This window comes from Garra rufa, chromosome 22 (genome assembly GCF_049309525.1).
Source record: "Garra rufa chromosome 22, GarRuf1.0, whole genome shotgun sequence".
In the NCBI taxonomy this organism is placed as follows: Eukaryota; Metazoa; Chordata; class Actinopteri; order Cypriniformes; family Cyprinidae; genus Garra; species Garra rufa.
The window spans coordinates 11,040,490-11,053,254 of record NC_133382.1 but is presented as its reverse complement, the minus strand read 5'-3'; the positions used below and the strand labels follow the sequence as shown (position 1 = coordinate 11,053,254).

The 12,765-nt window shown below is 36.4% G+C and overlaps 1 protein-coding gene across 1 annotated transcript in view; it reads left to right on the top strand.

The window, feature by feature from the left end:
* Nucleotides 1-4,952: 4,952 nt before the first annotated feature.
* erbb2 (erb-b2 receptor tyrosine kinase 2) overlaps nucleotides 4,953-12,765 on the top strand; it is a 43,122-nt gene continuing 35,309 nt past the window's right edge. The window contains exon 1 of the mRNA XM_073828841.1: nucleotides 4,953-5,185. Coding sequence (XP_073684942.1) covers nucleotides 5,107-5,185 — 79 coding nt within the window. The 5' untranslated portion in view covers nucleotides 4,953-5,106. The remainder of the gene's footprint in view (nucleotides 5,186-12,765) is intronic.

Genomic DNA, 12,765 nt, shown 5'->3' with positions numbered 1-12,765 from the left:
GGGAGGAGTTTAAATATTGTTTCTGTGGTGATTGACAGAAGCTTCTGGAACATTCCTTTAATCAGTTAATGCCAGATCATTTTCATGGATGCAACTATAAAAATTTATATAATGCTTTTCACCTTCCCTTAAAACATTTATTCATATTTTGTTCTTTTTTTTTTTTTAAACAGAAGGAAGGTCATATAATACACTGTCTGCAAATCCATCAAAATAAAACTGTAAAATAACCTGCATGCTGAATGTAAACTTTTTTCATGTTTAAGAAACTAAAAAGAAATGGAATGAGATTCACTGTATGGTAACTGGTAACAGGTTGTTTTCTGAAGAGCATTTCTTTCTTACTTTTTTGACACTGTTGTCTGTATGTAATGTAACATAAGGCCAAACACCAGAGGTGGCTTCTGGGTATTCTAATTGTTAATGTCCTGCTGGACTTCTAAATTCTCCCTTTTTCAATGGCCAGTTTGATTGTGGCCATCCACAGGCTCAACATAGACTTGCCCTGTATATCTCTCTTACCTTCACTTTCTCTTCTCACTCTATCTGTCCCTTTCTCTTACTCTCTTTCTTTGTCTTGGTATTGTATTGCACTTTTCTCCACCAACTGTACACAGGTCCAAACGTGTATAAAGAAACCTTGAAGAACTTAATAAAACTGTTCTCTATTAATTCTTTTATGCATATGTGTTTATTTCAGTAACATGAATAAATTAATGCACATCATTGCTTTTATGAAATGGTTACTATATCATAAAAATGTAAAGAACTTTTTTTCATTTTACTAAGCAAATTCATATAGCACCTGACATGTAAACTAAGGTTATTAGTTGGTCTTATGGACGCTGCTGAACAGGTACTTCATGTTGGTGGCCAAACAGTTGATGGTAGCCACTGACTTTAATAGTATGGAGAAAAAAATACTATCGAGGTCAATGACTACCAGCAAGTGTTGGTTACCAACTTCTTCTGTGTTCAAAAGAAAAAAAGAAACTCCGGTTCGGAGCAACATGATTGTAAGTCACTTGTGACAAAAAAACTATCCTTTTAACATTGTTGTCACGCTAATAGAGGAAAGTTAAAGCGTTAGTTGAAACTTAGCCTATGATTTACTCACCCTCAAGGCATCCTGGGTGTATATGGCTTTCTGCTTTCAGATGAATCCAATCTGAGTTACATTAAAGAGTGTCCTAGCTCTTCCAGGCCTTATAATGGCAGTGGGTGGGTTTCTGTTCAACAGTCCAAAAGAAATCCAATAAAGTGCATCCATCCATAATAAATGAATAAAAGCCTACTGTAGCAAATCGATGCATTTTTGTATGAAAAATATCCATATTTAAAACATAATAATCTCCCTTCTCTCTCTTGCACTAGAACAAAAGGAGGATTTATAAAGAAAAATGTCGGAGGATTTTGATATAAGCCAAGAGGAGACTGGTTTTCCTATACTAAAGTAAGAAAACTTTGCTTCATTTGCTCCTGTAAACAAACGCTGGTTTTCGTGAGATCAGTGGCACATGTTCAACGCATATGTCCTACGTCATCCACCCAGAATGGCTTGCACGCATGACAGTTTGCGCAAGCTACACTGCAAAAAGTTTTCTCCAGTTTCAACTTAAAAACTTAAGTTAAGCAGCTGCCTTAAAATTTTAAGTTAAATCAACTTAAAACTACAAGTCCTTTCAACTCACAACAATAAAATTATTTAACATGACTTGTACTCTTAAGTTGATTTAACTTACAATTTTAAGGCAGCTGCTTAACTTAAGTTTTTAAGTTGAAAATGGTGAAAACTTTTTCCAGAGTAGAGAAAAGTGATTTTAAATTTTTGAATATAGATATTTTTCTTCCAAAAACACATTGATTCGCTACAGGAGACCTTTATTCACACCCGGGGCTGTGTGGAGCACTTTTTATTATGGATGGATGCACTTTATTGGACAACTTTTGGACTGCTGAACAAAAACTATAGAGCTTGAAAGTGCTAGGACCATTTTTAATGTAACTCCAATTGGATTCGACTTAACCTAGGATGCTTTGAGGGTGAATAAATTGTGAGCTAAGTTTCTTTTTTGGGTGAACTAACCCATTAAATCAATTGAATTGCATTGTTAGGCGATGGCAATTTGACAACAAAAAGTAATCCAGCACAATTTACATACTATATACTGAAAAAAATTGTATTGTACATGCTATTTTGAACCTGATGGCCTACAGTAGCCTGGAAAAAATCCAGACCCTAATCTATTAAGATTAAGGGTCTGGCATCGAGCAATGAAAAGGAGCAGCGATGAAACAATGAGGGGCGGCACCAAGCATGCATTTGAAACTCTCACTGCACGCAATTGGATAACGCCACGACCAATCACAATACACGGTGTGCCCCATACGCTTAGCTACCAGCGTAGCTAACTGATAGATTAAACTCTTGCCGTATCCAGTCGGCAAAACAGTAAAAACGTCCTTCTTGCAAAGGAACGATTCGAGCGCGGTTTTCTGTTCCTCTTTTATATGAAAAGCCAAGTCTAACTTGTTCATTGTAGGGGCCAAAGCAGTTTCAAACAACTGGTGTTCATCTGTTTACTAAATGATTCCGGACGTCACAGTGCTGTCGTCATCAGCTTAGCTCGCCTCTGGCCCGCCTACATCAGATACACCGATTTGATTGGTTCCCAGAACTGCTTACGTAATGCAGTAACGTGCATCATTGCTCGATACCAGAGTGTCTTGCAGAGACAATTCAAATTGTGCTCTCCTAGACCTCTGGATTTCCAGGGTAGGCCTACAAAAAAAAAGTGTTTTTTCTTATAATCTTTGTTAAACAGCTTGAGTACATTAAATACTCAGCTATATGATAAACTAAGGTTTACTTACTCGCAGACTGTATTAAGAGGGGTCATGAAGGTGACAAGATGCTGGATAGTTTTGAATGAAAGAGGTTTATTCTTCCTCCTCCTCTTTCTGCCTACATCTCAGAGTCTGAGCCTGGGGTACAAACACTATCAATGTGAGAGAAAAAAGGCACTTTTGGCAACACATGCCATTCTCTGGAATTTTCCCCAAGTCTATTGACTTTTGAGAAAAACAGCCACTGCACGTAGAAATTCGTAGTGTTAAAGTAACTCCCCAAATAGCAGTTTGAGAAACAAAAAATCAATCATTAAAATTCTAAATTATAGTTTTCATCATTTATAGTTCACCCAAAATGAAATTTTGTCGATTTACTCACCTTCAGGCCGTCTAAGATGTAGATGTGTTCTGAGATCTGGAGAAGTTTACCAGTGGATCCTCTGCAGTGAATGGGTGCCGTCAGAATGAGAGTCTAAACAGCTAGATTTTTAATCAACTGTTTGGATTCTGATTCTGACAGCACCCATTCACTGCTGAGAATCCATTGGTGAGAAACAGATGTAATGTTGAGTTTCTCAAAACCTTTTTCGATGAAGAAACAAACTCATCTACGTCTTGCATGGCCTGAGGTACATTTTCAGCAAATTTTCAATTTTGGGTGAACTGTTTCTTGAAACGTTGTGTCTGATATTGATTATTTCTAAAGACTTAAAAATAACCATTTCAAAGTTAAATACTTATTTTTTAACCACTAGTACCTAGTCTATATCTATTTTAACTTTAATGGAAACTGTTATCCTTATTCACTAAATACATTGATATAGTAATCAGCTATGTAATTGTCAATGGTTCCCTTTCCAGTTTTTCTAGTAACTATTTATTAGATACTAATACTCTTTAGGCCTAATAATAGGCTGAAACATTTCCATTCTTACTAACAATTTTAAAAGATTTTTTTCCCTAATCTTTTGTAATTACCATCAAAGTTAAATTAAATGTCTTATTACTAAAATTGTAACAGATACTATTCTAAAGCAAATACTTTAATATCTGAATGACGGTGACCAGTCAAATTTAATTATAAATGGAAAAGTCTGTAATAACTGGAATAATGACTAGAGTGGGGCTAGTTGTCACATAGGCTATATCTTAGTAAGTACTTTTTATAGAAGTGATTTTATGTTGTTTAAAAACACCTTAGAACTGTCTTAAATTAGAACATTTTTATTAATTCTATCCCTATCTTGCAGTTTCGCTGACAAGGCTTAAGCCTAGTCTAAGACTAAAATGTAAGTCTGAACTGTTTCAACTGAAAGAAACTTGCACTGACTAATCTTAAATTATATCAGTGCCTTTGTTTTGTCTCAAGATGCTTACCAGTAATGTGTTTTTCTAAGCATGTTTATAAATATAACTTAAATGTCCTAATTGAACCATGGGCTAATCCTGGCTTAGTCTAAGCCCTGTCTGTGAAACCAGGCCTATATGTATTAGTTGTATCAGTATCATCATATTCGTAACATACCTATTTGTTGTTTAAGTGAATTCAATAAAAACAAAGTATGTCAAAAAAGTTTTGACATAAGAACTGACAGGTTGAAATGTGTTTAGGTTAGGACAGGTTGCCACATTTTTATTAGGCAAACAATTGTTGAATGGTTAGTGTTTTGGTTGGCATTTATATATGTTTAATATTTTTATAGCATACTTGTGTCATAATTGTTCAAACTTTGTTCAAAAAACATATCCCTTTTATTTAAGTTATTTATGCAAGTTCATATTGTGACAACTTACCCCATATAGTAAACAACATGTCCCGCATATGCCTCCAGTGAAGAGTAACTTTTTTTCCTGGGCACTAACGTTGGAAATTGAACTTTTTTGGTTATCAAGGCCTGAGGTACTTAAACATAAATATGAGAAATATTCACAAACTAGCCTTCGACTTGTTAAAACTGCTCCCGACTCCATAATTGGTCTGCATTAATGTTGCAGTTGAGCCGCTGTACTACTGGAGTCAATCTGTACTGCCACTCCTCCGCGGGAGCGCGCGTATTATGGCACACGCACACGCACACACGCACTGACTGGAGAGTCGGGCGCACTCGCTCCTGCCAGGAAGTTGGTATTCGGGAAATAACAAAGAGACGAAAACAGGTACATTAAACGCATCGAAACTCAACGAGAGGGATCTGTGTAACGTGTACGGGATCCGGATATGAGCTGGAGTACTATTAACTAATGGAGGACTAATCGATGGAGACGGACAGAAGTTTTGGGCTCGTCTGGGTCCTGCTGCTGCTGTTGGGTATTACAGCCACGACAGGGAGAGAAGGTGGGTCATCTCCACATTCCCACACTATTCCCAAATTCCCGTATTACAGGCTACTATTACAAACAACGTTCATGTAAAGTTACGAAGCAGATAGAGAGTTTAACACGAACAAACAGCAGCGGGACACATTCTTGTGAAGAAACTCTGCTACTCAGGCGGTTGACACCCCGTTTACACTGCTAAAAGTCGCGACGCGACCGGCGGGGCCCACTGCGCTTTCACGCCACTCTTCGAGCCCAAGATTTGGAGCGTTTAGTTTTGCCGCGCCGCTTGCTTGAAATATAGCCGGAGTGTGAAATTTGAGATTTCATAAGTTGTTTTAGTAAAGTACAGATTTAACATTTAAGACTGTATTTATGTACCTAACTTAAACTAATATATAAAGTGGATAAATTCAGAAAATCCCGTCGGGGTGTTTTTTTCTCACACTGTTGGCGCATTAGTCGTAGGTGAAGTATGTTACACAAACTTGATTTGCAACTTCTGCATAACAATAGCGCTGAAACCTGACAGCCCAGAGTTCAGGAGTTTAATGGGCACAACTCCTGATATCTTAGTATCAAACCAATACACACTCAAAAACACACACACAAAGAACGGTGGAGTTTTTAAATTTAATATTAATGACAGCCAAATCTGAACCAAAATGTAGTTCTACAATTGTGATTAAATGCAATCATACAAGAACAATTAACTGGGTCATGATCACAACAACAACAACATGATAATAGCTATGATGCATATGTTATTATTATAAAAATAGTTCATAATACAATAGCAATTATTTTGGTCATGACGACAAGACAACAATAACATAAAGATAGTGATGATGATGATGATGATAATAATAATAATAAGGTAGTTTGAGATATATACTGAGTAATAACCGTTCACATTAGACTATAAGTGAAAGAACTACATGGTGCTACCATGGTACATGCTCAAAAACATGGTATTGTTAAATTGTTACTTTAGTATCATGTCTAAAACACCATAGTACCATAGTAATAATAGTGTGTTATTATTATATAACATTTGTGACCCTGGACCACAAAATCAGTCACAAGGGTAAATTTTTGTGAAATTAAGATTTATACTTCACCTGAAAACTAAATAAATAAGCTTTCCATTGGTGTATGGATTTGTTAGGACAGGACAATATTTGGCCGAGATGCAACTATTTGAAAATCTGAGGGTGCAAAAAATCTAAATATTGAGAAAATCGCCTTTAAAGTTGTCCAAATGAAGTTCTTAGCAATGCATATTACTAATTAAAAATTCAGTTTTGATATGTTTATGTAGGAAATGTACAAAATTTCTTCATGGAACATAATCTTTGTTTAATATCCTAATGATTTTTGGCATTATAGTAAAAATCTGTATTTGACCCATATAATGCATTTGTTGGCTATTGCTATATGGCAATATATAGCAGGAAAGTTCTCTTTAAAATCCATGAGTGCGCAAAGCAGTTTACTCAACAGAGTAAACAGAGATTTACAAAAATGAAAAAAAAAAAACGATTTGCTGTTATATGCTGGATTAAGCTTTGTAGTTTTAATTTTTTTGCATAACACTGTCGTAAACTATTATTTGTTTTCTGTTCAGATTTACACATTGACTTTCTTTTCATTCTTCTCTGTGCACTTATTTGGAGGAAGAACTCATGTTCTTAGAAAATCAAACACTTCTTCCTGTTTGCTGAATGAAGTTATTCCAAAGGTCGTTAGTTTTAAAGTTCTGTGTAACTGTGTCAGTGTATGATTACACACATAGCTAAACGAATGCGTGTCTGCGTGTGCGTGTCTAATGTTTTCATGTTCTGTAAATATTTTCAGCACACTTAAGTCTGTTGTCTTAAGCATTCTTGATGCACTCAGATTGTCAACAGCCTGGAGAAGTATTCTGTCTTGTTGGCAAGCTGAATCCATAAACAAAGGCATTGAGACATTTGCATGGGACATTGTTGGCATGGGACCTTATATAATGTGACTGCCTCTCCCATTCTCAAAACTAAGCAAGATCAATCCCTGTGTAAGTTTTGCCATCTGATTCTGCATATGCAAAAGTGCACTCTTAAAAATAAAGAACCTTGAACATCCATGAAACCTTTCAAATGCAGAAAAGGTTCTTTATAGTCAGAAAAGTTCTTTAGATTTTTTAAAACTGGTTCTTTTAGGAACTGTTCACGGTAAGGGTCTTTTCTATGGCATCACTGCAAAAACACCCTTTTGGAAGCTTTATTTTTAAGAGTGTACATGTTGTGCATTGTCCAGTTAGTCGTTTCATTGCTGCTTGGTGGGCTTGTCCCTGTTATCAGTTGTTGTGGGTGTGCAAAGCCGTCTTAGATATGCTTTACATGCTTCATTGTTGAGTGTTATGGAGCCGGTAATGGTGGCTTTTAGCAATGCTGTTAGATGAAAGTGTCACCACACGTTTGCTGCTCTTCAGTCTCACATGCTGTATTGACATTTAGTATCAACGTAGACGCCTATTCACACCAAGGATAACATCTAAAGTTTAAATAATCAGTCTAATTCTTTAAGAATAGAGGCATCCACACCACAATTATTATGATAACAATAACTGTAACATTCTTGGTGTGGACAGACCTAAATAGTCAGGTTTGTAACTCATTAGAACTATTTTCAAATTAACTTTGGCATAGGTTTTGAAGGGTTGCAATCATTTTTACACTGTTGGCTCATAATTAACATGATGAGAGTGGAAACGTTCAAGGGATAACTTGATTTTTTTTTTAAATAAGACAACACAAGAATTAAAGTTAGATAAAAACAAGTAATAATCATAATATTTTTATTTTATTTTAGTTTGCTCCCTCAACAACTATTTTTTCTTTGGTTTTTGGAAAACCAGGATATATGATTAAGCCTCATTATTATCATATATTGTTGTGAACAACTGGGGGCCTTGGAGTCAAAAAGGTTGAGAACCACTGGTACAGCCAGCTTGGTTTACTGACTAGGCAAAGACAAAACATTTTTGTATGCTATTGATTTTCTTCAGTAGTTTGTCTTGTGATTTTTGCAGAGGCAACACAGTGCACAGTGTAATATTTACTCTGAACCCATTTGACTTTATGGAACATTAAAAAAAAGATGTTTAGAAGAATGTTCACACTGCTCTTTACAATACAATGGAAGTGATAGTGAATACAGGCTGTTTGTCACATTTGGGAGAAGGAAGGGGTCTGGGTCCAGATTAGAGGCTGACATTTTTTCGGGAATCCCACGGGTCACGGGATTCCCTTTGGATTCCCGAGGGATGGGAGTCATCTTTGCTATTAATCACGGGATTGGGACGGTACAGGATAAAATATTAACGGGAGCCAGCGGGAGCGGGAATCAACCAATAGGAAAGACGACAAAAAAAGAAAAAAGGAAATGTAGCAGAATAGTAGGCAGATTTTGGGACATACAACTTCGTCTTTCACTGTTTAAACTGCCCTGTTAGTTAACATCATCTACATTTCGTTAAATTTGATTTCCTACCATATTAGAGAGAAATGAAGAGGCATTTTCTTTCGGGAGTCTTTCATGCCGAGAACTCTGCTCGTGTTTGCATATGCATTTAAAAAGTTAATGACCAAACCTATCATTATAAAATTCCATAATGTTGCTGCACATGAAATATAACACGGATAACATTAAATAAATATTTTTTATTAGGTTACACATTGATTATTTATCACTTAAACCCCTTTCTCTACCTGTCCGTTGGTCGCCCATATCCGCCATGTTTGTAGTTTTTTAACACTTTTTATGCGTGTTTGTAGTTCTAATCAAATTCTCGTTCACCTCGCAATTTGTTGTGGGCAATATTAGCCATTAGAGTGCGCATTGATCTGCACTTCAAATTCTGAAGTTAAGTAGTATAGACCATCCACTTTGGAATACTTTTTTAAAACATACTACGATTTGGGACATACTAATTCTATTTTCGAATACTATTTAGGACGGATAGTATGCAAATTGGGACGCAGCATATAAGTGTTTATAAATGTAAACTATAAATGTATATTTTACTCAACAAAAAATGAGTAAAATGCAGCTTTATATGTTGTTTGGGTTTATTAAACTATTGTAGACAAGGTGTGAACTACTGTTTTCTTTTATTTGCTGTCTCCGGTTTCTAGATTTTCTCCAGAAAATCTAGAAACAGGGGCCCAGCAGCTGGTCTAAAACAGATGGGAAGCAGATAAAATCATATGTATTACCTAAACACTAAATGAAGAAAAAAATATATGGGAGCGGTACAGGAGCGGGAGTCATTTTAAACGGGAGCGGGATGGGAGTGGGAGTCATTTTACCAGGAGCGGGATGGGACGGGATTATTTTTTAAACTTTGGTCTGGGAGTGGGACGGGACAAGATTTCTTTATATGGGAGTGGGACGGGACAGGAGTGAAAATCCACTCCCGTGTCATCCTCTAGTCCAGATGCAGGTAGAGAATTTATTAAATTAACACAAATAAACAAACGAATAAACAAACCAAAGGCCAACACGGCACAACACGACTAGAATACAAGATCAAATAAACAAAACAGGAAACACGGTCTAGGAGGATCAGGAACACAGAGAAACACACACAAAGACAATGCAGCCAGAATGAGCAGTGAGACATGAGCAGCTTTAAAGTCCGTATAATTGTGAACAGGTGTGAGTTGAGACGAGTGTAACGATCACAAGACAGGTGTAGGTAGATGAGTGCTAACGATCACAGACAGGTGTATACAATCAGGGAAGTGCAGTGCAAGGGAAAGGGGAAACAGCGACCTCAGGTGGCTAAGGGAAACCCCACAGCCCAGATCATGACACTGTTAAGCTACAAAAATAACAAAAAAAAAAACAGCATAAAACTGTCCTAAAACTACTTCTTTTTTTTTATTTGTGTCTTACAATCCAAATCTGGAAATACAATCATTATGACAATATGCTCATAATTAGCTTGATGCATAATGCAACAACAAAAGACATATAGCCATAGTGGCATTGCTTTTAAGGAGACACACAAACAATATTTCTGTCATGACAACTCTCGGAAAAGTTTAGCATGGTAATGGATATGACAATGTTAATGTATTTGGTCTTGGCGAAATAGAACTGCTACGCTGCTGCTGCAGTTGCAAGCTAGTACAGAACTTGCTACTGGCAAAGCATATGGCGATACGGTGCTGTGAGTATTTAACACATGCTGCTGCACAAATAGCATAAAATAACCCATAAGAGATCTATACAGGGGGAGCTGGGGAAGGTGGAGGGTTTCAGAGGAACTCTTAAAGCACGCTGCGAAATGAAGCTACCAGCCATTTAAATAGCTGCAAGCTTATTGGTTGCGCACGCAACTTGAACCAATCAGCTTGTGCCAAGTCGTATAACTCTGTGATATCATCAGTACATTAACTGCCCGTCAGCCTGCGTCATCCAAGTTTCATGGCATAACTAGGTTTATATTATATATAGAGAGAAAATTTAATTTCAAAGACCCTTTATTACACATTCTAAAACATTGTCTAGCCAATCAACACACTGTTAAACACATAGAAAAAGCAAAAATAATCTTAGGAAGGTTGCAAAAACAGGTTGTCTTCAATAACCTCACACAAAATCCCTTTATAACACCAGATCAAATCAAAAGGAAACAAGGTCAGCCATGGCTTTAAAATATCGAAAATCATTTAAGATTCTAGATTTCACTTAATTGAAAAACACTGGCTCTAAATTACAACTCGCCTCCCCAGAGCCCATTGAGTTTTAACAGACCCTTCAAAGCATGTCAGGAGTGTGAGAAATTGAGAATAAATGGGGGAAATTCACGTGAGATGAGGCAATGCCTCCATCGTGATATGACTGAATATTACTGGTTATGTTTGGCTGTGATTGGTTGATGTGATAAATCCCGCCTCTTGTGTTTGTGCTCATTCCATGTTCGTGAATCAGTCAAAGTGAACAATATAATTGTGTTAATGGGAACAGTAATTAAAAAAAGTAAGTTAACAAACACTTAGATACAACCACTTTTTACGTCAAAATAACTGAGTAATCAGCTTGATGAAATTTAAAGTAAATCTCTGTCTGAGACCAATATTTACTAAGCTTTGATGACTGACTGATGATCTGAAAATTTAAAAAATAGTTCATTATTAAAAAGAATAGCTGAACATAAGTTCACAAACAAAATATATTGTCTAAATTTATTTACTAAAGTTACTGCCTTAAGTAACTATTTTGGAATAAATGTAAAATGTTTAAAAACACTAACTTAATGAGATTCATACTTGGGTTTAATAAATAAAATTGATTAATGCAAAAATATAAAATAGAATTGTTTTTATTTTCTTCTGCGACTGGGACATGAATGTGGTGTACGGATTTGATTTTCCTCTTTCTTCTAAAGTAAATAAATAAAGTCATATTCGTGTCAAAGTCTTTTTCCCAATACATTTGAATTGTGGCTGTTACCTATAAATAATGATCAAATACAAAAGTAGCTCTACTAGAATATACTTTTCTGTCCACCATCACAGTATCATATATTTACATTTACAGCTTTAGGTCACTATGGTCTCTATACCCTTAAATGAATGTTTTTGACTTTAAAAAGCTTGAGCAATCAAAGCAGCAGATGGCATAACTGCAGTGCCCTCTTAAAATTAACAGAATGTTGTTAACTGTTGATGTGAACACCTAACATAGTTATCATTATTATTACAGTTATGATGTGAACAGGCCTTTTGGGTTAGTTCACCCAAAAATAAAAATTACCCCATGATTTACTCACCCTCAAGCCATCCTTGGTGTATATGACTTTTTTTTTGCAGACAAATACAATCAGAGATATGGCTCTTCCAAGGTTTATAATGGCAGTAAATAGTGGTCATGAATTTGAAGCAAAATCATAAAAAAATACTCTACGCAGCTCCGAAGGCTTTATATCCACATTTCAGCAGATAATGTAGGACGTAGGGAGTAGCGTAAGCTCCTGTGAGTATATGTTAGTCTCACGAGAATCAAGTTTTGTTACAGCAAAGGTCTGCTTTTGGCTTATATCGAATTCCTACTACATTTTCTTTACAAGTTTTGTACTTCTCATTCATGACCGACTGTTGCCCTGTCCTCTGCATTTCTGTGTTCGTCACCATGCTCACCTACGTCCTATGTCATCCACTAGAATGCCACTCTCTCGTAACCTCGCATATGACAGTTAGCAAAAGCTAGAGATTATGGTTTATAAAGGGAGTGCTCCAAATCTCAGCTTGTTACCTGTATAAAAGACACCTCTCCATAGAGGCAACCAATCAATCAGATTCCAGACTCTCCACCATGGCCAAGACCTAAGAGCTGTCCAAGGATGTCAGGGACAAGATTGTAGACCTACACAAGGCTGGAATGGGCTACAAAACCATCGCCAAGCAGCTTGTTGAGAAGGTGACAACAGATGGTGTGATTATTCGCAAATGGAAGAAACACAAAATAACTGTCCATCGGTCTGGGGCTCCATGCAACATCTCACCTTGTGGCATTTCAAAGATCATGAGAATGGTGAGGAATCAGCCCAGA